General features: G+C 49.9%; 1 protein-coding gene across 1 annotated transcript in view; it reads left to right on the forward strand.

The window, feature by feature from the left end:
- Adcy5 (adenylate cyclase 5) overlaps positions 1 to 26,308 on the forward strand; it is a gene marked incomplete at its 5' end in the record, with an annotated part of 142,963 nt that overhangs the window by 98,943 nt on the left and 17,712 nt on the right. The window contains 10 exons of the mRNA XM_048794482.1: positions 304 to 431; positions 2,404 to 2,562; positions 3,076 to 3,217; positions 5,272 to 5,412; positions 10,103 to 10,125; positions 11,184 to 11,328; positions 12,553 to 12,650; positions 15,891 to 15,978; positions 25,044 to 25,160; positions 25,592 to 25,995. Of these exons, the coding sequence (XP_048650439.1) occupies positions 304 to 431; positions 2,404 to 2,562; positions 3,076 to 3,217; positions 5,272 to 5,412; positions 10,103 to 10,125; positions 11,184 to 11,328; positions 12,553 to 12,650; positions 15,891 to 15,978; positions 25,044 to 25,160; positions 25,592 to 25,995 (1,445 nt within the window). The remainder of the gene's footprint in view (positions 1 to 303; positions 432 to 2,403; positions 2,563 to 3,075; positions 3,218 to 5,271; positions 5,413 to 10,102; positions 10,126 to 11,183; positions 11,329 to 12,552; positions 12,651 to 15,890; positions 15,979 to 25,043; positions 25,161 to 25,591; positions 25,996 to 26,308) is intronic.

The following is a 26,308-nucleotide window of genomic DNA, read 5'->3' on the forward strand; positions in this document are numbered from 1 at the left end:
GGAGTCTGAGTGTGCTCCTGGGACATGGAGTGGAACCAGAGATTCTCACCCCAGGCATGGGACCTTCCCTGAGCTGACAAGGCTGCCCTTGTTACTGAGCCATGGTGGACTGCCGCTCCAGGCCTGGGGAACTGGAATGCCTTTCTGAGCAGTTTAGCCCATTGGCTGACCCCCCACCTCCTTCTCCCACGCCTCCTGATAAGCCTGGCCTGGGACTAGGCAGAGTTCTGGCATAGGGTCTGTGGGGAATCTGTTTGCTTCCCATTTCTTTTTAATTTTTTAAAAAATCAATTTGCTTTCCAGGAGAATCACTGTTTACGTATTAAGATCCTGGGGGATTGTTACTACTGTGTCTCGGGGCTGCCTGAAGCCAGGGCTGACCATGCCCACTGCTGCGTGGAGATGGGCATGGACATGATCGAGGCCATTTCGTAAGTTCCCCACTCAAGGGAGACCGTCCACAACCTAAGCAATGCCTGCCTGGCCTACTGGACAGGTGGAAGCAGGACAACCATGGGGCAGAGCCATCTCCCCACGCCAACCTGGAGGCAGATCTGCACCTCCAGACTTGGTGGCTTCTCCAGGGCTCCTTACCACCCACAATGAGGGTGCTTCACCCAGCAGAGGCACCAGGGGGAGGACTCTGCAGGCTCCAGGCAGGGGGAGAAGCTAGTAGTCATGGCAGTGCCCCCGGTGGGCCTCACACTCCTGTGTCTTCTCATAAACTCCCAGCCGGGGTAGAACCCACTGGCCTCACTTCCTCCCGGATGGGAGAGCTGGGCTCACAAGGGTTAAACAGCTCAACAGGGCCTAATCCTAGTGGGTAGATTCATAACAGGAGTTCCCATTTCAGAGACTCCACCCTTCTTGGGGGCGATAGCAAAAAGGCTCTTGGGCCAGGTCTTGGTCATCACTAGCCATTGAAGGAACCCTGGATTTTGTAAAATGAGGTCAGTCCAAGCCTGCATGTCAGCCAGGGGAGCAGGTCAGAGATTGTGTCCAGGTTCAGTAACTCTGGACTTTAGGAATAGCCTGGACAGGGGCAAAGGAAAAGACAGATGGCCAAATCAGAGGTCAGAGTGGATGGCTAGGAAGGTGGCCAAGTCTGTTGATATTCACCAGGTGTTCCCTGCATGTCTGGGCTAGATAGTCCCTCATCCAGCAGTGCAGAGTATATTAAGGGGGACAGGCCAGGACTCCCATTGATTAACATTGATCAGATGTTTCACGTGGACACTACAAGGTAAGAGAGGCAAACTAAATGAGGAGGAGGCAGTTGGTTCCACTCAGGGGGTTTAAAGAGGCTTCACCAAGGAGGCAGCCCTGGAAAAAACACCAAGGCATAAAACTCCTAAGCAAGTGTCCTTCTGCGTACATTTGGTCATACATGGGCTGACCAAATTGATCCCAGAACAAGAGAAATGATAGATGACAGATCTCCCCTGCGATCTTCCCTCTCCCTGATGGGGGTCAAGTGGGGTGATAAGCCCAGAGTTCAAGGGGTGGTCCTACCCACTAGGCCACATCAGACTACTGGTCCCATGACTAGCCAAGTGGTCATCCCTGGGGTATCAGAGGCTCCCAGTACCTCAAAAGTACAAAATGTGTACACCCTGGCACCTGTGCCCTCTTCTGCAGACTGTGGGCAGGCCTGGGAGCACCAGCCACTGACATGTAGCCTCCTTCCCAGTCTGCCTCCCCCTCTCCCCTAGCATAAGAGGTTATAAGTGAAGGGCCCATCTGCTTTTCTGGGGACCCCTGGATAAACAGTTGGGGCCTGGGGACGTCCCATAGGACATGAAACCCTCCTAGACCCCTGCATCTTCCCAGATTCCTTTTATCTCCTGAGTAGGGAATATGTGCTCCCTTGAAACCCAGTTAATCGCTTTTCTCTATCATCCTGCTAATGTCAGAGAAGCAGCAATGTGGATAAATCCAATAAACAGATAATCCAAAAGCCATCTCTGTCTTATCCATAGAGCATTATGATTGGGGTTTAGAGTGGCTGTAACTTCCCTATTGGGTTCTAGTTGACACTAAGCTACATTTGCATTTCTCTGAATACAATCTAATTGACTGAAGGTAGCAATGGCCCTCCATGCCCTCTGGAGGGGAGGCAGTGGGACCCTGGGTTACAGTGCGAGGCACTACGCCACCTTGTGGACAAGGCAGGAATAGTGCCTCAAGTTAGTGCCCCTGAGCACCAGGACCAAGCACCTGCAGCACCTACTCCCAGTCCCTTTCAGGTTGAACGTTCTAGATTCTATTTAGTTTGGACCAGAGAAATGCCTTTTAACTCCTATGTCTTCCAATGCTCTCCCCGAGCCCTGCCTTCCAGCCTCACCCCCACCTGTGTGCTTGACCCTTGACCCTCCCCCAGCCTTACCCCTACTCCATCCCCAGGTTGGTCCGGGAGGTGACTGGGGTGAACGTGAACATGCGCGTGGGAATTCACAGCGGGCGAGTACACTGCGGTGTCCTTGGTCTCAGGAAGTGGCAGTTCGACGTCTGGTCTAACGACGTCACGCTGGCCAACCACATGGAGGCTGGGGGCAAGGCAGGGTGAGTGAGGGCCCAGACTTTGCTTCCTGCTCAATACCATTTGGGAACTATCCCGAACAGTCAGGGCTGGGTGGAAGGGAGGGGAGATCCATCTGGCTGGCAGAACTGAAGTAGAGATTCCTTGACTTATTTAAATCACAGTGTGGTCAAGTTGTAGAGAACATCATCATGATCTCCCTTTGCCAGGGGCGAGGGGGCTTACAAAAAAAATGTGGTGATGGGGTAGAATTCTGAGCAGAAGGGAAAGGTTTTCAAGACTGAAGCTGACATAGAGGCCAGTACTAGGAGGTGAGGTGTGAGATGGTGTGGGTGTAGTAGGTGTGAGCTTTCTGAAATCTGGCCTCCAAGGGCCATCTTGATAATATGGGAAGGATGTACATCTGAGCCAGAGTCTGGGGTCCTGGGCCTTGAATCATGGTTGACTCAGAACTACAGTTTGGTTTTGCATGGGAGGGTTAGTTTCTGAGCTTGCATTTTCTGCCTTCCCCATCCTGATCCCCTCTCCGCCCATAGACGAATCCACATCACCAAGGCCACACTCAACTACCTGAATGGGGACTACGAAGTGGAGCCCGGCTGTGGGGGCGAGCGCAACGCCTACCTCAAGGAGCACAGCATAGAGACTTTCCTCATCCTGCGCTGCACCCAGAAGCGGGTCTGTGGGCCAGGGCTGGAGGCGTGGGCTGAGGGCTCTGTTCCTTTTGGAGAGGAGCATTTTCATGGTCTCTCCTCCTTCATCTCTTGAGCAAAGTCATGAATTCCTTATGTAGTTGTGGCTTCTGCATCTTAGAAAAGACGGGAGAGTGAGGAAGGCCTTGCCAAAGATGATGGCAAAGATTTGGTTTGGTTTCTGCTTCTGTTGCAAAAATTCAACGGGCTTCAAATCAGCCAGCAACAGAGCCTCAGAAGGCCGCTGGATGGAGCCCAAGCAGCAAGGATATGCGCACTTACCGTATATCTGCTCTCCACCCCGCCTCTTGTTCGGCCCTCCTCATGAATATGGGCAGCCAGCTCCACCTATATCTATATATGTGTTTCTGGAATCTCTCTTTTCCCTTTTCACTTTCTAGCCTCTTTCTTCTTCCCCTTTGTCTGAGCTCAAACTTGCCAGAGTCTAAAACTGAATTATTAGCTGACTTTGGTGTTCTATTTTTAATAGTGACATGTTCCATGTTCTTAATTTTTAAAGCGAATGAAGAGAACATTTTATATTTCTCCCTAAATTAAAATGTCTTTGACTTCTCAGTCTTTCCGTTGAGTTGATCTGTTGGTCAGTGCCCTTTGGTAGAGAAAAGCTTCCCTGTTTCTTTTCCTGAGAAATTAGACCAAACACAAAGTCACTGTGAGGACAGTTCAGAGAAGAAAGTCTTGGGTGACCGAAGTATTAGGTTTTTAAGAGGAGGTGTGGAAGTTAGGGCAGGTGTCTACCCTCAGGGGGACATCAGAGGGGCATGAACCCCCAGGGCAAGATCCTGTTGCAGGGTCCTTGCAGTGAGTCATATTGATTCCCCTCTGCAGACAGCCAGAAGAGGGATGGGAGGACTCAGGGCACTTTGGAGAGAGCTCCTCGTGGCTTAACCTGCACAGTTGTAAACATTTGCTTGTTCTTTGGCCAGAGTATAAATGAACTGAAATCCTTGTGGGCCCTCTTCCCACATCCTTCCTCGGGGTCCCTGGTTCACAGCCACCTTCCCACCCTGAGTTCCCTGGGCCTTGTTTCCTCCAGTTGACAAGTGGGACAGAGTAACAGAGAGAGAGGGACAGCCCCCATCCCAGCAGTGTCAGCTGAGGCACGCTGAATGCTCCCCAGCACCACCTCTAAGGAAGGAGGGAGTTGAGGGGGGTGCCTCGGGCGTCCCCAGTCCTCCACCCCTAGAACCCAATTGGAAGGATAGACGGGTGAACAGACAGATGCTGGGAGAGTGTGGGCCCATAAGTACCTGCCCTGTCTCCTTTTGTGTCTTTGTACAATTGTGTCAGCCCTTGAATCTCCTCATTTCAGTGACCCAGACCTCTGTGGAAGCAGCCTTCTGGGCAGCAGTGGCCTGTCCTACTTACTGCCCTCTCTGCTAGAACGTGCCTATTTGGGAGAAGCTGAGTGGAGACTGGAGTCCCAGGTCCCCTCTCCCTCCATCAGCCCCTGGGCACCTTTAGCACCAGCTCTGCCCAGTCCTGAGGCGGTAGGCTGAGAGCCCTGCCCTGCGCTGGCCCATGCATCCCAATAGCAGAGTCTGCTATGATTCTGTAGCTTGCAGGGTGGGAGGCCCAGACTTGTGCCAGCCTGGCTGCCTGGGAGACCAGAGGTGAGGCTTAGTCCCTTCCCCACCTTACCCACCCTCTGAGTGCCCCAGAAGCAGTGGGGAGGAGCACAGGCAGCCAGCAGTAGTTCAAGCCTTGGGGAGCTTAGGCAACCCAATGGGAAGGACATGGCATTGATTTTGAGAGGCACCAGGGTAGAATCTTGTGACCAAACCTGCAGGGAGAACTCCTTGCCGTTTGCTTTCTCACAAGACCAGGGCTCATCACCTTCTGCCACTCTCCCCCGGGGCCAGCCAGGTGTTGGGGGTGTGGAGGCTCTGGGATCTTGGCAGACCTCTGGGCTCCAGGGTTGTTCAGAGAGGCAGGTGCGGCTGCCTCAGCCCCTGCCTGGCCAGGTACTGCGTTCCTGTGGCCTTGCCCACAGGCTGATGTATCTGTGTTGCGCTCTAGAAAGAAGAGAAGGCCATGATCGCCAAGATGAACCGCCAGAGAACCAATTCCATCGGGCACAACCCACCACATTGGGGGGCTGAACGCCCGTTCTACAACCACCTGGGCGGCAACCAGGTGTCCAAGGAGATGAAGCGGATGGTGAGTAGCTGGCAGAAGGGTATGCAGGTGACAAGGTCCAGGGCCAGGGTTATCTTAGGAGTGTGAGAACTGGCCCAAGTCCCTCTGGTTGCCTGGGGGAGTCCAGGGAGCCATAGAAGGAAACGTAAGTGGGCTCCCAACTTTGGACAAGGAGCTGGCACACCTAACTCTGGCCTGGGCACTCCCCTCGAGTCCTAACAGCTTGTGGCATGCTGAATATGGCATGGGAACAGAGCTTCAGTGCCCCTTCCTCTCTCCTGGCAGAAACCGCTGGTGTAGGCTGGGAGTATGCCCTTCCAGCCAGACTCAGGATCCTGTCAGGGCCTCTGGCTGGGTCTTGGCACTGTCTGGTGAGGCCCTGGGGAGCTGGGTGGACACTGGCCTTCCAGATCCCCTTCTAGCACCTACTGCATTTCCCAAGCAATTGAAGTCACATCTTTTTTTTTCTTTGTACCAGGGATTGAACTGAGGGCCACTCGACCACTAAGCCACATCCCCAGCTCTATTTGGTATTTTTGAATTTAGAGACAGGGTGTCATTCAGTTGCTTAGCACCTCATTTTTTGCTGAGGATGGCTTTAAATCACCATCCTCCTTTCTCAGCCTCTCAAGCCGCTGGGATTAAGGCGTGCGTCACCTCGCCCAGCTTCAAGTCACATCTTTTGAGTCAGTTGCTCAGAAACCATCCCAAGGCTTTCTGGCAAGGGTTGGGTGATGGTCCCTTTGCCCTCTGTGCTGAGAAACACCCCCTTTCCCACTGACTCCATCCTTCCAGCTGAGTACATAGGACTGACATCTCCACCTAAGGCACCCTGTCTGCCTCAGGGCACAGACACTCCAGCTATCACTGCGTAAACCAGGGACAGGCTAATTCAGGACACTGCTGGGCTCTTGCAGAAATGACAGGAAGATAGAATTAGGAGTCGGAAGGAGAGGAAGGAGAATGACAGGAAGCCAGGTTAGAGCAGTAGCATTTCTTTGTGCTGAGAGTGTGGCCACCACCTCTCAGGCCCCTGCTCAGCACAAGGGCACCTCTTCGCCAGGTGGAAGCCACCCTGATGGGGAGGGCTGGGGGAGGGTGGTTTTAATGTGTGAATAAGCTGGAGTGGGCTGCTAGCCCAGGAATCCTCCAGTTGGGGTCTGTGGATCAGATGGGGTTTAAATGGAGCTGAAGGAACAAGAGACACACAACATGGGGAGCCAGCAGCCTGTAGGAGGGGACAGGCTGGGCGCCCAGTCACCACTCCTTTCTAGCCAACAGCAGCAGATGACACAGGTTTCAAGGAAGTGTGCAGGAGGGAAATGATTGGTCAGACCTCTGCCTAACATTCTATAGGTAGATAAGCTGGTTGAGGGACACTGGTGTGACCAGGGAGCATATGGGAGAGGCTTGGTTTCCCCAGGGGCTTTGAACCTGGACATCTGCAGACCTGGTGAATGCCACAGGCTCTGGCCACCACTTTCCCTTGCCCCAGCAGCCCTCCACAAAGCGAAGAGCAGGTGGCAGCTGTGGTCACCTGAGTCTTGCAGATTGTAGCCACATGACTGGGCTGGTCAGGAAGGGAGGGAGGGGTGAGATGGAAGGGGCATTGGAGGTGAAGAGTGGGGAGGAGAGAGGGCAAGGAAGGGGAGGCAGAGAGGTGGAGAGGAAGCAGGGAGCAGCCAGCGAGGAGGAAAGGGACCTGGTGGTAAATCACATTCTCTGTTTAAAATCCTAGGGAAGTTATTTTTTAGTGACACTTGGTATAAGCTGCATCTTTAGTCATTTCAGTCCTAAAAGAGGCTGTTTGGACTATCAGCACCTGTTTGGCAGACAGATTCATCATTGTTAGGATAAGGAGCCTTGGAAGGATTAGCAGGAAGGGCTGTAACTGGGGAAGGGATTCTGGGGAGAGGGGAAAGCTCCTCCCAGTGTGAACTGCTTCACCCAGGAAAGGAAAGAGGGGAGGCCCAGCCTCTCTGCTGTCTGGCTGGGCAGTGTCCCTTGATTATCCATCCCCTCCTGGCCCCATCTCAGTCTATCTAATGGGAATCTCTAAGCTGGGGACAGAGGCAGTTCCTGCAGCAGCTGAGCAAGCCATGCACTTTTGGAGTTAAACTTGACAGAAATCTTTTGAGAAAGACACGTAAAAGAAGAGCTTTTGCCCTGAATTCCAACACACAGGGGAGTTTTTTTAAAAGAAATAGCCCACTGAAGGTGGAGGGGTAGGGATTCCATGAAACTGTAACAGAGCAGCTAAAAAGTTCTAATTTGGGATTGGCAGATTGGTTTTTTTTTAATCTTTTTTTTTTTTTGGTCAGGTGAGGGGGAAGGAGTACCAGGGATTGAACTCAGGGGCACTCAACCAGTGAGCCACCTCTCCAGCCCTTTATATATTCTATTTAGAGAGAGGATCTTGCTGAGTTGCTTAGGGCCTTGTTAAGTTGCTGAGGCTGGCTTTGAACTCATGATCCTTCTACCTCAACTTCCCAAGCTGGTGGGATTATAGGTGTGTGCCACCACACCCAGAGGTTTTTTGAAATCTTTACCCAATTTTTCTTGGCTTTTGAATTCCATGAGGAGCTGTGCAGGTCTCTGCTCAGGCATGCCTGTTGTAACATCCTCTTAAGATTATTTATTAAATAGAGACTGATGATGGGAAGCCTGTGGATTGAGCTTATGTAACCAACCCCAGGAAAGCTCTGTGTTCCTCCGGGGACCAGCAGGCTGGGAGAGGTGAAGTGACTCATATCCTAGCTCCAATGAGCTGGGTGGGGGAGGTGGATTTGCACCCAGTCTGGTGGACTGTGTTTTGATTTTTGTTTTTCTGTGATGTTGGGAATTGAACCCAGGGCCTCACACTTGCTAGACAAGTGTTCTACCACTGAGCCCAGGTCTGTTTTCAGTAACCTCACTGCTGTGGTTTATGGACCAAAAGAATTTCTGCCCTGTAATCAGTGCACCACTCAACCAGATGCTAAGCTGTACAGACCAACATGGCACCGTGTGTGCACCTGACTCCCACCTCTGCACCGTAGGGAAAAGTGGGTGCCCAACATCTGCCTTAGCAGATGACCTAAGGGACATTGGAGAAAGTCAGAAACATGTTTATTCAAAACACTTTAGTATAACTAATTAGAACAAATTAAACAATAGAAAATTAAATTAAAAGCACTTTAGGATGTTTTTGATCTGTAGAGATGGGCGTATGTATAATAGAGCTCGATTGTTCTTGGTTGCTTAATAAACTTGTTGCCAATCTATGGAAGGATGCTAGAGCATTAGCATCTCATGGCAGTAGTCTGTAGGGTGCTCTCCTCTCTGCTGGTCATGCTGTGCTCCAAGGGGTCCTGGGCACTTCAGGGATAGGTTGGTCCTCAGTCAGAGCACCCATTTGAGTGATAGCAAAGTAGGACAGGTCTTGCAGCAAAGAGACAGGGCCTTGGGAGACAACTGACAGGCCCTCCTGGGTTGAGCTAGGAGCAGCTCAGAGCACTGGAAATTGTTGGTCCTTGAATGTGCCCCCCCCCCACCCCAGGTGGAGCTGCTGAGGCTCAGGAAGTGGTTAGCTGAGGATAGAATAGAAGGCACAGCACCTTGAAGCTGCATGGATGCCATGTCTGTTTCAGTACCCGAAAGCTCATGGAGAACAGCCCCTTTTCTTTCTTTATTTTTTTAAATAATATCTTTATTTTATTTTTATGTAGTGCTGAGGATCAACCCCAGTGCCTCATGCATGGTAGACGGTATGCCTCATGCATGTGGCTCTACCTCTGAGCCACAACCCCAGCCCAGCCCCTCTTCTTGTATCTCTAAACCATATCCTTGATGGGATGAAGCGAGATCCGTTTGGATTTTTGGTTCACACAACATTTGCTGAACTCCCTTTTTGTACAGTAGTGCTCCACACTGGGCCACAGAGACAAGGGGCCATTCCCTGTCTTTTGTCCTGGAAGCCCAAGCCTTATCTGGAACTTCAAGTCTGAGGGCTGTTTGTCTCCCCCACTGCCTTCTGGATTCTGCCCCTTCCCACTGTAGGGACCCTCCATTCTACCACAGCTAGTTAGACCCTGACACAGTTTTGGGGACTTCACAGGCTAAATAGGGCTTTGAGTTTGATGATCAGCAAAGGCCAGTGCCCCACCCCCCCCACCCCTGGCCCCCTGCAGAAACACAAAACAGCAGCCAAACCCATGTAGGTGTTCCTTACCTCCAGAGAGCCCCAAAGTCCAGCCTGGCAGAAATACGTTGGTTCTCAGATACCGAAACAAATTTGTTGCAGGAGTCTGGATTGAAATTTTTAAGTGAAGAACCTGTGAATTCCCATGGTTTTTGTGTGCTCTTTGTGCCTTACATGTGTGAGGAGGGGTGTATGCGGGGGAGGGTATGGAGGCTTGGGATAAGGGGAGGAGTCCACAGAAGGTGGGGGTCAGGAAGAGCTTAGACACAGGGACTTTGCAGTGGATGGAATGGCATCAGTGTCCCCAGCATCTAGCATGGATCATGCCTCAGAAGGACCTCACTGTCATCAAACAGGGGGAGGGAGGGAGGGAGGGAGGGAAGAGGCAGACTTCTGTGTCCAGTGCTTTGAGAGACCACAATGAGCAGAAACTGGCCACTCCTCACAGGCTCAGCTCACTCCCTGCATGTCCTCAGTGCTCTCTGTTCTCACACTTCTCTCTCTCTCCTCTCTTTCTCTCTCCTCTTTTAGGGCTTTGAAGACCCAAAGGACAAGTGAGTAATAAGCCCTTCTTTATTCCTGACACCACCATCTGGGAAATAGCTCCAAATCTGCCTTCCCATCCGGTTCCCCACACTCATGGAACATGGTCCCACAGCAGTCAGCTGAGAGTGAAAGGAGCCTGCCGTAACAAACAGGTGGTCAGTAGTGGCCCCACACAGGCCAGGCCAGCCCAGGGACCAGCCCACCCGGCAGAGGGCTGGGCCTCAGTGCAGCCTGTTTCATTTCCTCTGCACATGTGTGTGCACACACGCACACATATATGCACACATACACAAGTGCATATATGCGTGTATAGACACACAGGTACATGCGTGCGTGCACATGCTCAGCAGGCTCCGACCACACCCAGCATCCTGAGGGAATGCCTTCCTTGCGCTCCTCTGATTCCTGGTTCTCAGGACTGTCAGGGTTTCCACTCAAGGACCAGACTTCACCCTGAGAAATAGTTGGTTTTTTTTTTTTAATATTTATTATTTAGTTGTAATTGGACACAATACCTTTATTTTATTTATTTATTTTTATGTGGTGCTGAGGATCAAACCCAGGGCCTCACGCTTGCTAGGCGAGCGCTCTACCACTGAGCTACAACCCCAGCCCCGAGAAACTCAGCACTCAAAGACCATGAAGCCTGCCTCACAAGAGGGCCCTGAGTCCAGTTAAAGGGACCAGGCAGACCACAGTCACTGTGACAGGAGTCCCACCTTCCCATCTCAGCCTTTGTTTCAGGATGAGGAGACAGATGGAGGATAAAGAGCAGAGGGTGTTGTCTTTAGGGAAAACAACAAAATCTTCTGTAATGATTCCCAGTATTATCACATACTGAGTTATCTCACCAGCGAGGCCCTCCAGCAGCAGGCCTGAGGGTCAGGCGGCTCCCCCTGTGTGTGCATTTGCAAAGAGTAGGTGCTCACCTGGCCTCAGTCCCTGGGTCAAGGCTGACCATCACCACTGCCAGTCTCTCTGGTTATTCCAGAGGGACTTCAGAGCCAGCCCTCTAAGGGTGCCCCTGATGGTCATTGGGTCTGGGTCTGTGCCTCCTGCCCCCCAGGAATGCCCAGGAAAGTGCAAACCCTGAGGATGAAGTGGATGAGTTTCTGGGTCGGGCCATTGACGCCAGGAGCATCGACAGGCTGCGATCTGAGCACGTCCGGAAGTTCCTCTTGACCTTCAGGGAGCCTGATTTAGAGAAGAAGGTATGGCACCTGGGTGGGCAGAGCCAGGACCAGGGAGGCAATAGGACACTTCCTTCCAGCACCAAGGAAGGAGCAGCTTCTTGTCGCCTCAGTTTCCTCATAAGTGATACTGTGCTGCCCAGGGAGTTCTAGAGAGACTTCCTTGGTTAGAAGGAATAAGTCTTTTTTTATATATATTTATTTTTTAGTTGTAGTTGGACATAATACCTTGATTTAGTTATTTTTATGTGGTGCTGAGGATCGAACCCAGGGCCTCGCACGTGCTAGGCGAGCGCTCTACCGCTGAGTACTGTCAGCCCCAGCCCTAGAAGGAATAAACCTTAATCTTACTGCATCTTGGCTTCCTTATCTAGAAACAGATATTACAGTGAGGAATAAATGAGTTCTCTTTGTGTAAAACACAGAAAATAATAACTGCCGCCCCGAGGCTGTTCACCAAACATTGGTTGCTGTTGGTATTGCGATTGCTGCTGTCATTTGGCCACACAGCTTGAGGCACACTGGAGCCTCCAGGCCTGAAAGTTGGAAGGGGCAGTCAAGATCCCTGTGCCCCATCTCCTTGGGCTCTGAACGCAAAAGTCACCCAGTGAAGTAGTTCCAGAGCCACGGCTGGACCCCAGGCCAGGCCTCTTTGGACCATATTGCAGGGTCTCCCAGGGTTCAGCTCACACGGGCGTGGGTGAACTCTCATCAGCATTAAATGAGGGAAGCTGGTTAGCAGAGAAACACTTTTCAACAAAGGGAAGTAAGCGGTCCTGACTTATGCATTGCCTGCTCCAGGTGACCGTGCAGCAATGACCTCCATGAGTGCAGCTGGGTGGTGTCATGGAGAAAGCTGCAGCTGGGAATTGGGAGCTCAGAGTGACCTTGGGCAAGTCATGGAAGCTCTCCCAGCATGCTCACCTCAGAAGTAGGAATAACATCAGTCCTGTGCCTGTGTCTGGGGATGTTGTGAGCATGACCAATGGTGATGCAGATGATGCCCAGGAATTGACAGTTGTGATCATGATGAACTAATGACAGTGACTCAGCCTGCATATAGTTTCTGTTTGATCCAATCCCAAGTCCCTCCCCACTGCCCTCCTCCGGGCACCATCTTGCAGGGATTTGCACTGGTTTCTTGTGATCTGTGTCTGTCTCTGGGTCTCAGATCCTAGGCTCTCTGGGATTGACCTGGCTGGGGTGGGACATCCTCCACCTCTCACCCTGTGTGTCTCCTCTCAGTACTCCAAGCAGGTAGATGATCGATTTGGTGCCTATGTTGCCTGTGCCTCGCTCGTCTTCCTCTTCATCTGCTTCGTCCAGATCGCCATTGTGCCCCAGTAAGTATCCCCATCCCTCCTGGGCTCAGTCCTCTGGCTGCAGGGTGGGAGAGCTGGTCATTTAGAAGAAGAGAATAGGGAGGCTGGGCTGAACCTCCTCGAGCAGGAGAGGTTTCTCCACCTGTCCTTGGTGGACGAGGAAGCCAGGGTGAGTGCTCTCACTGGGCACTGCTTAGCTGCAGGAGAGACCCCTGTCCACCACTTATCATCTCATGCCACTTAGCACATACCTCTGCTACCCGGTTGAATCACCCAAAGTATCTGCCAGGCTGCCTCCTGTATGAACTTTAGATCTTGGAAAAAAAACAATACATCTTCAAAAGACAAAGGTTTCTTACTACTGTAGGTATTTCAAAGAGTGGAATAATTCAGGTTCTGAAGTTTTGTCACAAAGAGGCACTGTTGAACTTTTCTGAGGACTATTTGTATCACTGTGAGAGCCTGTGGCTTCTGCAGGAACCACTTTGAAGTAGGTAGTGGGCTTTCAGAAATAAAGTTTAGTTATTTTAGAACTAAACTAACTAATAGTTAGTTTAAGTGAAGAACCTGTGAATAAACTAAATAAACTAAATAACTAATAGTTTAGTTATTTTAGAACTAAATAAAGTTTAGTTATTTCAGAAATAAAGTTTAGTTATTGTCATATAGAGTCATGCCTAGGAGAGAAATGTGTATGCATGTGTGTGTGTGTGTGTGTATATATACATATGTTCGTGGGTATATATGTGTATGTATACATGTTTTTGCATCTTATGTGTGTAAAATCATTCAAACATACAAAAAGTAATATAATCAACACTTATCCCCTAGCTTTGTTAATATTTTGCAATATTTGTTTCAAAATTTTTTCCTGTTTTTTTTTTTTGGAGGGGGCGTACTAGGCATTGAACCCAGGGGTGCTTTACCACTAAACTACATCCCCAACCCTTTTCTATTTTTTCTTTTGAGATAGTGTCTCACTAAGTTGCTTAGGGTCTCGATAATTTGCTGAGGCTGTCCTTGAACTTGCGATCCTCCTGCCTCATCCTCCTGAGCCACTGGGATTACAGGTGTACACCACTATGCCTGGCTTTTCCTGATTATCTAAAGTAAATTTATGAACATTTTGCCCCTAAAATCCTCAGTGACCTCCATTTAAAGGACATTTTCTTCCTTAAAGTCAACATCGATTCTCTACTAACCCTGTACTCAGTCCATGTTCCAGTTTTCAAAATTGGACCCCAAAGAGTCTTCTACTCTTATTTTTTTCCAATAGGGATCTACTCAAAATCCCCTGGTTGCAAGTGGCTATATCTTGTAAGACTTGCTTCATCTAAAGAGTCCCCACACCCAACACATTCTATTTTTCATTTTGAAATAATTGTAGTCTTCTGAGAAGTTGCAGAAGTAGTGCAGAGCCTCTGTGTGTCTGTCTCTTACCAGTTTCCCCTACTGTTGACAACTTCCAGAGCCACAGCACAGTGATCAAAAACAAGAAACGCATGCAGGAATGATACTGTTCACTAACCCACAGAGCATGTTCTCATCTTATCCGTCCCCCCAGGGCCCTCTTCCTGTTCCAGCCGCCAGGTTGGGATCCCACCCTGCATTTAGTCATCTTATCTCCTCCTCCGTCACTTCCAATCTGATAGTTCAGCCTTTGCCTGTCTTGCATGACCGTGGCACTATTGATGAGTCCTGGACAGTTAGAATGATGCAGTTTGGGTGTGTCTGATGCTCTCCTGATCAGATTGGGGCTGTGTGTTTTGATGAGACTCCCAGGGGAGTGACCATGTGTCCTGTCAGGGCATGGTGTTAGGAGGCACGTGAGGTCGACATGCCTTTTTACTTAACACCTTTTATTTTTATGACATTTATTGTTGAAAAGGTGCCCCATGCATTTGTATATACTATGACTCTATCAGGGCACCCCAGGTAACAACCAGATGCTGGTGTGGGCTCCACCCGGTTGTGCAGCTAAACACTCCACGGGCACCAAGGCTGTGCAGGGCTGGTGGGATTGTGGGTCCATATTGGCATAGAACTCCATTTTTCTGTATTGAAATGGAGCCACAGATATCAACAAGCAGGTGAGGCCTTCTGTCCCTTAGCTGAGTGCATAATCCTGCCTCTTTGCCATTTTTCTTTCTCTGCAGCGTGGCCTGGGGGCTGGGCCACCCCAGCTCCTGCTCTGTCTGCAGTGGCTTCGTTCCCTCCTCTGGCCATAGCTCTAAGTGGCTAAGGCATTGACAGAGGTTGTCTCTAGCCATCCCTCTCTAGGGAAACCTTAAAAGCCACTTTAAAGATTTTTTTCTTCTCCCTATTCCATTTGTTGAGGTCCACTAAATGATACTTGTGTGGACAGGGGTGCTGTCTGAGTCCTCCAGGGCCGGCTCCTTCCCTGGGCCTTGCTGTCTATAACCCACCTCCAGGTCACTTTCCTCCCTTGAAGGGCTCCTGGTGGCACAGCATGTGGCTGTCCCTGGCCAGCCCCTGTCCCAGGAGGCAATGGAAGGAAAGTGTCTTGCAGCTCATTTGTCTGAGGATTTCCACCGATGGGGGCCTGTGGTTTGCCTGGGAAATGAGGGACAGGGACACTTGTGTACTTTTCTTATTGAGCTGGCTGGGAATGGTGGGGGCAGGGGCAGAAACTGAGCAGGATGTGGGGGGGGGGTGGCCTGGCAGTGGGCAGTGGGTAAGGGACAGGGATTAGGGACTGTCATTCTGAATGTATGTATCAGCCTTATTTCTCAGAGTGGCTGGCTGAGCTGCTGATACATGCATTTATATAAACAAAGGCCATTTGTCAAATCCACTCTCAGTCCTTGAGGTTATTTATCAAGCCACCAGTAATGATGTGGAGGGAAGGACCAGGTGATTTTTAAAGTGGGTTCTCCCAAGCTAAGTGAGGTACTCTGTGAACAGCTAGGAATACAGTATTGGTCAGGTAGCACCTGGCTTTCCATCCAGCTCCCAATGGGCTGCTGTCCCCCTGCCCTCAGGAAGGGGATATTGGGCGAGGGACAGAAGGGAAGAGGCCACACTGTCACAGGCCAGAGCACTTCTCCGGAGTGGGAGGGAAGAGCAGGGGGCTTGGGGGAAATGAAGCAACTTCAGGTTCTCTCTCGGCTTTCAGAGCCTCGGGCTCCGGAGTTGTGCGGACAGGCCCTGGGGACTTGTGGCCTGTGTACTAGGCAGGCCCCAGGGAGGCTCAGGCCCAGCACCTGGACGTGGCTTCCCCCTCCCCCCTTTCTTCCCCAGCTCCGTGTTCATGCTGAGTTTCTACCTGACCTGTTTCCTGCTGCTGACCTTGGTGGTATTTGTGTCTGTGATCTACTCCTGCGTGAAGGTGAGTCCAGCCGACTCCTGGGCCAACACCTTCTTCTCTCTCCTCCCAGCCACTGCCAGGGGCTATGGCCAAGTCATGTGCTTGGCATGGGGGAGGGACAGTATAGTGCTGACCACCACTCCAGATTGGCATTGGTGGCAAGCTAGGCTGGAGGTGAGCCTCATTCTTATTGGCAGGCTCAGCCCTCGTGAATCTTCACAACAAGAAAATGCTGTCATGGCCACTTCTTGGAATCAGATGGGGTGATGGGAGGGAGGGCGCCTCACACAAAGCCTGGCACAGAGCAGTGGTCAGTAAGCACTCGCTAGAAGAGACCTTCCTGGATACACCTGTGACACCACCTTCCGTTGCTGGGTGCTCAGGTTTGCCCTGGGAGGATCTCAGAGATGAGGGATTGGGGTCCATCATGCAGATCAGTGCGTGGCTGTAGAAAGGCTCAGAGTTCCAGACAGCTCACATGGCTAGCTCAGTCAGCAACGCGAGTTCAGGACCTGGAACCTGGCTCCCTTCTTCCATAATTATTTCTTTGGGGCATGTCACATACCAGGCTATGTCCTTCAGTGGCACTTGACCCCAGGCCATTGTGGTCTGTGCTAGAATCATTCAGGTTCCTGTCTACCCAGCCCACACAGCCTTTCCCATGATTCTTTACCAGGAGGCCAAGAAGCTCTCTAACAGCATAGTCTCACCCTCCCCAGGGCCTGCCAGGCCTCTGCTCCACCCTGACATGACACTCACTCACCCTGACACTAACCAGGAGTAAGCCCTGCCTTCACTTTGCACACTCTTCAGAGAGCTCCATGTTCTCCTGGAAGAACTGGATCATTGTCACCTCCAAAGTCCCCTTTCTCTCTCCACCCTCCAAACAGGGTCCTTCATTAGTCTGCTAGCTGCCTAGCCACTTCAAGGTCAAGGCTGTGGTGAACTGATGGTTCAGAACTGGAGGGGACCTTGGGAGATTTCCCTCCAGCAGGTGTGGAGGTGGATGCCCAGAGAGGGGCAGGGCAGCCAGGGTCAGTCAGCACATCTGTGAGAGAAGCCTGGCAAGTGGCTGGCTGCATCACAGGGGTGACCCTCCGCCTCTCTGTCCTCAGTGCCACAATCTCCCCCGCTCTGTGCTCAGTCACCTCTTGCTATTGTCAAGTCCCCCCAGCCTGCTTTCTCTCCAGGGGAGAGTTCTACTTTCTTCATCCCATGCCTATAAAAGAATACCATATAGTCACAAAAGGCAAAAGCACCCCAAGTGTCCATCAGCAGGTGAATGGACAGATAATGTGGGGCCTGTAACCACAAAAAGGAATGACGAGCTGTTACATGCTACAACAGGGATGACCTTGAGAACATTACTCTGAGCACAAGGTCACATGTTGTATGATTCCACTAAACTGACATACCTAGAATAGACAAATTCACGGACACAGCAAGTAGATTAGAGGTGACTAGCAGCCAGCAAAAGGGAGAATAGAAACTTACTGCTTAATGGGTGTAGAATTTCTACTAGAAGTGATAAAAGGTTTTTGAAATAGACAATGATGTTTGCACAGTATTGTAAGTGTAACCAATGCCACTGAGGCTAAACTGGCAAATTTCATGTTATATATATTTTTTACCACAATAAAAAAAGTCACAGTAACCTTAAAAAACAAAGCATACCATAGCTAAAGTAGCATCTTAAAAGTTTTTGTTCCCAGAATCCTGAAAGGAATATTTCTTTTTAAAATGAAGTTATGAACTGAAACAAAGTCATTTGTTTGTTTAAGATACTTGGCCTATTCAAATCAGAATCAAAGCTATATGTAGCCCATCGATTTTTAATTAGAACCTAAATTTGATCTCTTTCCTCTTTGGTGACCTTGGAAAACCTGAATCTATTCTGATCCCATTCCCTGTGTGGTCCCTGATTTGCACTTGGCTCTGGTGTGAGAAGGGAGGAGGTCCCTTCCCTGCCTGACGCTGACTGCTCTGGCCCTTTTGAAGTTAGTACTTTGGTCTAGTGAATTCTTTCTCCCACTGTTCAAGATGGTTTATGGAAATCATCCCTGCTTCCTTTTATACTGTGAAGGTCCCTATTTTGTTCCCAATGCCCAATTAATTCAGTAAGCTTGTTCTCAGTTCCTTTGTTGGGCCCAGTGAATTTTCTGACTGTTCTAAGGAGGCCTCCAGTTCACCTCCCTCCTGCCCGTCCACAGAAACACTGTCCCCCACACACCTGTTTCCAGGGAGCTGTCTCGTCATTCTTATAGCTGGAGGGCTTCAGTAAGGAGGTGTTTAGAGAGTGCTCCCTCTCTAAACCGGTCTATCCGGTCTCCAGGCTAGCAGTTGACACGTCTAATAGACACTAGCCCCACCCTCACGTCCTTGCCACTAGCCCCTGAAAGCAGTCTTCTCAGCATTTGTCCACTTCCTCGAAAGCAGAACCCGGCCCAAAACGTTGTTTGCTACGTGAACTGCTTTTCCACTTCATTCTTCTTCTTTCCCTCTTGTTAGGGGCTAAACTGTTTGTACATGAAGACATGAAAGGGGCCATTCTCCCTTTCCGCTTGTACGCACCAGATTATTAACCCACCCTTTGTGGGATGCAGGACCAGTCTGTCCTTGAGCACTATCTCATGCTGAATGCACGAAGGTGGACAGACTAAATGTTTATTGTACCACCTTGTCAGGTATTGACACAGCTGACCGAGCTGGGGTGTTCAATGTCATGCTGTTTTCCCTTTGAAAAATGTTTGCCCTTTGCCAGAATGCAGATATTCTCCATCTTATTTCCACAGTCTCTGAGGATCCGGGGCATGCCGATGAGATGCGTAATTCCTCAGCTACTCCAGGTGCAGGCTCTGCTCATCTGAAACCATACAGTTGTCAGGCACAGTTTCTTTTCGCTGTCTCATTTGATTTTCCATTTTCCCTGAAAAACTCAAGCTTGCTTTCTTAAGTTGTCCATATTTTGACCTTTTCACAGAGAGATGCACGAAGACAGTATGGACCCAGTCTTCCCTGTGTGGGAGGAGCAAGTCCTTTCTATAGAAGGTTCTCCCTTCTCCTCACTAGTGCTCTGAGGGGGCCTTCCATCTTGGGCCTGTGGAATCTTCTCCTGACCTGGCCTGGTGCAGTTCTCATGCACCCCTGGACTTCTCGGTGAGGTTGATCCCATACCTTGATCTTCACCGTGTTCCCAGGTCCTGTCCTCACTTCTCATCCCACGGTGTGCCTTTGGAACCCTGCTGTCTCTAGGGTGGCTTGGCTAAAGGATTGGAACCTGGAGTCCATCTTTTCATCGATGCGGTTGTGGAGGGCAAGTTGTATGTCTGCATGAAGGCCCTCCTCCCCTCCCTCCACGTCTGTGCTGACCACAGCCCCAGAACCACCTCTCTGGGAGGAAACAGGGTTAAGTCCTTCCTCACCATCGCCTGTGTCCACAGACTCAGAGAATCTCAGATCGGAAGGGGCCTGAGCAGTAATGGAACCGGCCACCCACCCGAGGCTGCAGTCCCTTAACCTTGCAGGGCATGGGTCAGCCTGTGCTTGCTCACCTCCAGAGACAGTGGGCTCACTCATATCTCCCGAGTGCAGCCCCTTCCCTGTTTGCCCAGCTCCAACAGCACCACTGCTCTTTGTTGTAGTTTCTGCCTCATCAACTGTGAAGCAGCCCAGGCCTATACCTACCCAATGCCAGAGAGGGCAGCTTGTTCCTCTCCCCACACTGTGGTCTGGGACTCATGCTTTCACTGTGGCTCATCACACATCCTTATACAGAAGGTCAGCCTGTCTTTCCAGCAGGACATGGAACCCAGTAGGGGCACTCAGCTACTCAGCCATGATGTATGTGTGTGTGTGTGTGTGTGTGTGTGTGAGAGAGAGAGAGAGAGAGAGAGATACTAGTGTTGGAGCCCAGGGCCTCATTCATGCTAGGTAATGCCACATCTCCAGCCTCATAAACCCAGGTAGTTCTTGACCTCAGAGCCCATGATCCTTCTCCTCCAGGACATTGCCTTGGTCAATATGTTCATTTGACTCCTGAAAGGCCAAATGATGAGACCAATGGTGTGCAGCCCTCCACCTGCCTTGTCTGGCCTCTGAGGTTTTCACATCTTTTTTCCCAAAGTAAGAACTACTGCCCTTTTGTTAGCTCCTTGTCAAAGAAGCTGTTTTCTTAAACCTCTTGCTACCCAATTTTGTCACCTTCTTTCATCTCTGTAATCCACTAGCCCCATATCACAGGGCCTAGCAAGGTCAGTTTTCCTAGGGACACTCAGAGAAGCCAGTGTCTAAATTGTCCCTTATAACAGTCATGGTTTATTAATTATGTCCCCATTCCCACTGTTCATGTTGAATAATTTGAACTGATTCTAAACTTACTTTTAAAAATGTGTTTCTTTTTCTGAGCTCCAGTTGTGAGCAGGCATTGTGTGGTTTGTACAGATACAATCATCTGCTGTAACGATGCAGCCCAAGATCTGATTGCAGCCATGGTGACCCCTATGAAGAGGCTCTGTCCACCAAAGGATCTTAAGATGCACATTGGGGTTATCAAATTTGGATTTGGGATTCACATACAGATGAACCTTCCAATTACAGATGAGAGTTTGTGAACTAGTGCTGGGATACGATGCCTCATCTTCTCTAGACTTCGGTCCTTGGGTTCCTGATGATCTAGGGCAGGTCTTTTTGCAGGGCACCAAGGGAAGTTGGTTTGTAGCAAGCCAAGTCATGAAGACTCAGCCATTCATGAGCTGCTCCCTGAACCCTCAGTAATGATTGAACCCAGGGGTGCTCTACCTCTGAAACACATTCCCCATCCTTTTTATTTTTTACTTGGAGACAGGGTCTTGCTAAGTTGTCTAGGCCAATTTTGAACTTGGAACCCTCCTGCCTCAGCCCTCTGAGTCACTGGGATTACAGGCATGGACCACGGGGCCTATCTTAGCTGCTTTTTTAAAAACAGCCTGTAATCCTTCCCCTGGCTTCTGGATGGCCTTTGTGGGGCTCTTGGTCCAACTTCTACCAGGAATCAGGTGTACCTGTCCTCTTCCCCAACCACTTTTTATCAAGAAAGTTCTGGCATTTACTAACAACCTTCACTTAAGTCATCCATTACACTTGTGATGTGAATCATGAAGGAAGCCTTTCTGGTGACCAGAACTGAAACGGTTTAAGCAACATGGGATGGGGGTGGGGTGGGAAATGAAATGGCAACATTTTAAGCAACCAAAGATTGGAAACAATCTGTCATTCCATTTCAGAGTAAGATGTTCACCTAGTGCCAAAACACTTTCTCCATCACCCGGAATTCCCTTAATGGAAAACAAGAACTTTCTGTTAGGCAACATAGGTTTCGAAAATTCAAATACTGGTCTGGGGATGTGGCTCAGTGGTAGAGGCCCTGGGCTCATCCCCAGCACCAACTACACACACACACACACACACACACACACAGATCAAACATTTACTTACTTTTATTACAGAGTATTTTCAATGTACCACTTCACTGACTCTTCATAACCACTCTGGGAGATAAATATTCCCTCTTACTGATAAGGAAACTGAGGCTTAGAGCAATTCATAATGTCCTCAGGACCACACAGCTAGCTAAAGGCTCTTCCTCCTATTTCCCATCCCCCTTCCCCCTTGAAGTCCCCTTTCTCTATTCCATTTTTCTCCTTTCTATTTTAATGAGATCCCCTGTTTTTTAATTCCTTATTTCTCTCTAGATTCTACATATCAGAGAGAACATTCAACCCTTGACTTTGTGAGTTTTAGCTTATTTCACTCAACATGATGTTCTATAGTACCGTCCATTTACTGACAAATGTCATAATTTCATTCTTCTTTATGGCTGAGTAGAACTCCTTTGTGTATATGGACTACATTTTTCTTTATCCAGTCCTCTATTGAGGGACACCTAGACTGGTTCCATAATTTGGCTATTGTGAATTGTGCTGCTATAAGCATTGATGTGGCTATATCCTTACAGCAAGCTGATTTTAGTTCTTTTGGAGTGGGATAGCTGGGTCATGTGGTGGGTTCATTCCCAGTCTTTTGAGGAATCTTGATAGTGCCTTCCAGAGTGGGTGTACCAATTTGAGCAGGATTTTTTTTTTAAATAAAAGCTTTCTTGAGATATAAATTCACATATCACAAAATTCACAATTGTAAAGGTAGTAAGCTTGTAATTCACTAGTTTTTGGTATATTCACAAAGTCATACAACTGTTGCCAGTAATTCCAGAAGTGTCATCATTTCAAAGAAAACCCATACTGCTTTTTAAAAAACTTTTTAAAAGTCTTAAAGACTTTTTAAAAGTCTTTCCTTGTTCCCTGCTCACCACAGCCCATGACAACCACTAATCTACTTTCTGTGTCTATGAATTTGCCTGTTCTCCACATCTCATATAAGTGGAATCATATAATACATGACCTTTTGAGACTGGCTTCTTTCACTTAGCATAATAATTTCAAAGTTTGTCCATATTCTACTATGTAATGGCACTTCATTCCCTTTTATGGCTCAATAATATTCTGTTGTGTGGCTATATCACCTTTGGGATCTCTATCAATTAATAGACATGAGTACTTTCCATTTTCAGGCTATTATGAATTATGTTTCTATAAACATAGGTGTACAAATATTTCTGCATGTCTCTGCCTTCAGTTATTTGGGCTATGTACCCAGATGGTGGGAATGTGGGTTCTTATAATAATTCTGTCTTTAATATTTTAAGAAACCATCATACCGCCTTCCACAGCAGCTGCTTTATTTTACATCCCCACCAGCAATGCCCAAAGGTTTCAATTTCTCCACATCCTTAGCAATTTTTTTTTTTCACTTTCTTGCTGTTATTTTGTTTCACAATTTTTAAATTTTGGTGAAATTCAGTTTATCTATTTTCTTTTTTTGCCTGTGTTTCTGATGCCATCTCCAAGAAAGCATTGCCTTATCCAAAGTTAGTGTCTACCTGCATACTTTCTTCTGAGAATTTTATAGTGTTAGTACTTATATTTAGGCATCTGGTCCATTTTAAGTTAATTTCTGTATATGGTGTGAGGTAGGGACCCAACTTCATTATTTTGCACGTGAATATCCATTTGACCCAGCAACACTGGTCAAAAGACTATTCCTCAGTGAATTGTCTTGGCACTTTCATCAAAATCAATTGGCCATAAACATAAGAGTTGATTTCTGGACTCTCACTGTGTGTGATTTATCTCTGTGTCTGTTAGGCAGGACTTTAATCCAAACTTATCTCTGCACATTACACCTATTTTTCCTTCTGCCCCATGAGAGGGTTCAGTCAGAATTTGTCCTGAATCATCCCAGAGGAAGTGTTTTTCCAGAACAATGCCACAGGCTCAATGGTCTCTGAAAATACTGGACAGCTGCATTGCAAGGGAGTTGGAGGCCAAGGTCTTCATCTCAGCCAATAGCCACCAGTCTTCTAGACCTCTGCTACAGCCCTTCCTGTGATCTGCCCTTCCTGTGGTCCCCTCTTTCCCTCTGCTGACTTGGAAGTGGCCTTGCTGGAAGAAGAGAATTCTGGAGTGGGAAAGGTATATACTTCCCTACACACATAGCCAGCCTAAATCCCAAGACCAGGGGTGAGCAGGACCCTTTCCTATCAGGAACTCTGAAGGGTCTGAGGTCTGATTTTCCCCTACACATAAGCTGATAAGTTAGCTTGTTAGTGTTTCATGGATGCTTGCAGAAGACATGAGACTCCTAAGTCAGAGATAAAAGACTATTACTCCTGGCCCAGACAACAGCGTGGGCATCAGCACATTTGTATTAGCTCCCTTTACCCTGAAGTCCCAGGTGACGATGTGAAGGATCCACGTGGATGCTGTACATGTAGATGGGTTGGCTTGTGGTGGAGGAACATCCCATCCATGTCCCAGCACTTTTTGAGCTAGCAGCAAACACTGTAGCACACAGTCAGTGCCCCTTACCACCTCACTGTTGGGAGTGAGCAGCGACATGGTGGTCATGCCATGGATCCTTAGTCATCAGTTTGACCAACTATAGGGAACTCTCAGTGTCAGGAGAGGGATGGGCCAGGTGGTCTGGCACACTGAGCAAGTATGTGCAGGGGTGATCAGGGTCAAGACGTTTGCCTGCTTCACTTATCACAAAATTCAGGGTGTGCCTACAAATGGGATCTTCAGAGAAGAGATGTGGCTTGCTCAGGGCCACACAGGAAAGGCCACGTCTGGAACCCAGGCTTCCCACCTCCGGGCCGGGTGCTTTTCCCACCACTCTCTGTCCTTGGAGGTATCTTAGGACACCTGGAATGTTGGCAGCAGACAGGATTCACCAAGAAGAAGCGGGGCAGGCAGCGGTGGAGGAGCCCGAGTCCACAGCTCTGTTCTCTGTCAACCTCTTAGCGTAGGTTGCGTGGCAGGAGGGACCAAGAGTGTCGTATTTGGTGGCAGAAATGAGACTTTGGAGGCTGATGATTTAATCACCGTAGCTGCAGTGGGTCTGTGAGTGGACTATGGTTTGTCTAGCTGAAGAACATATAGGAAGGGGTGGGTGAGGGGAAGGTGGGTCTGTGAAGTTTCTTGCTGAAGAAAAACTTCAGGGTCCAGGCCCCGGCCTCTTGTTCCCGGGCTGCTTTGCCACTTCTCACAAGCCCAGCCCCTTCCTCCAGACACCAGGTCCCTGCTTCTTCCGAGAAGCCTTCCCAAGCCTCCCTAGGAAAGTCAGGGCCCCTCCCTGCGTGCTCCCCTGCCACCCACCGCCCCTGACTGTAACTCCCCGAGGTCCAGAACTCGCTCTCTGGGTAAATGGCCTTTGCCATCCCTCCTTGTTGGGTCAAGATGGTGTCACTTCTTTCATCCAGCCTCTCACCCGTGGGCTTCTCAGGCACACTCGCTCCTGGCCAGCTCAGAGTCTGTGCTGCTGTTGGCCTGGAAGCAGGGGGCAGCGGCGTGAGGCTGGAGCCTTGCAGGCCGGGAGGGGTTCAGAAAGGCTGGGGGAGCTACACTGGAAACACGAGCGGGTCCGGGGTCTCCTGCACCGCCGGCCATGGTCAGGGTCCTCGCTGAACGCTCTTCTGTCTCTCCCCTGCCCAGCTCTTCCCCGCCCCGCTGCAGATCCTCTCCAGGAAGATCGTGCGGTCCAAGATGAACAGCACCCTGGTTGGGGTGTTCACCATCACCCTGGTGTTCCTCTCGGCTTTTGTCAACCTGGTGGGTGGCTTCACGTCCTCCCAGTGCCTCCCCAGCCCCGTGGGGTCAAACCCAGTGCAGCCTGTGCCCAACAGCATGGCCTGGGAGAGCTTTCACCCAGAAACCCCTATTCGTGTCTCACTCCAGGTCTGGGATCAGATTTGGCTCTTAAATTAGCCCCCATGCGGGCTTTTAGTTCCTTGCTCTCAAGGTGGAAGAGCACAGGGAACGTCCCCAAGGCAGACTTAGGGCCCCACCTCGGGAAGGGATACTGGCCACGCCCTCCTACCCAAGGAGCTGGACAGACCTGCCAGGTCCGCCCGCGGCCTCTAACTGAGAGGATGGCTCCTGCTATGTCCCCAGTCCGAGGGAGGCTGTGACTGAGACAGAGGGTGGAGGGTGCCCTTGGCCCTGGGGGCTGACCGCTCCTCACTGCCCTGTGCCCCGCCCAGTTCATGTGTAACTCCAAGGACCTGGTGGGCTGCCTGGCGGAGGAGCACAACATCAGTGTGAGCCAGGTCAACGCGTGCCATGTGCTGGAGTCAGCCTTCAACTACAGCCTGGGCGATGAGCACGGCTTCTGCGGCAGCCACTGGCCCAACTGCAACTTTCCCGAGGTACTGGGCCTGCAGGGCTGGGTACTGGGCCTACGTGGCTGGGCCGGGAGCAGATGCAGCTGCTCTTGCCCTACCCCACTCTGCTCCTGGGGAAGCCCTGGACAGTCTGAGGGAAGGTCAGGGCCCACCAGCTCACTGCTATTCTGGAGACTGCCTTCCCTCAGTGTCATCAACACCATGTGCCCAACACTGGTGAACAAGTGCAGCCTCGTCACTACAGCTGCAGCCAAACTAACTTAGCTTTTGTTCATAGCATGCTTACCATGGGCCAGGTGCTGTGTTAGGTGCTTTACATACATCCACTCAGTAAATCCTCACACCCTATGACTTAGGTACTATATTAGCTCTTTTGTAGAGATGAAGAACCCCATGGCCAGGGGGGTTAAGTTACTTGCCCAAGACTACACCGTGAGTAGGCAGTAGAGTCAAAGCTCTCATACAAGTTGTCTGATGCTAGAGTTCATGCTCCTGAGAATACAATTTTCTGGAGCCTCTACCTGATCCCCTAGCTGGAGGGTAAGTGAACTTTGAGAGGAGCAAAGAGAACCCAAT

The sequence above is a fragment of the Marmota marmota genome, unplaced genomic scaffold (genome assembly GCF_001458135.2).
Source record: "Marmota marmota marmota unplaced genomic scaffold, marMar, whole genome shotgun sequence".
Classification (NCBI taxonomy): Eukaryota; Metazoa; Chordata; class Mammalia; order Rodentia; family Sciuridae; genus Marmota; species Marmota marmota.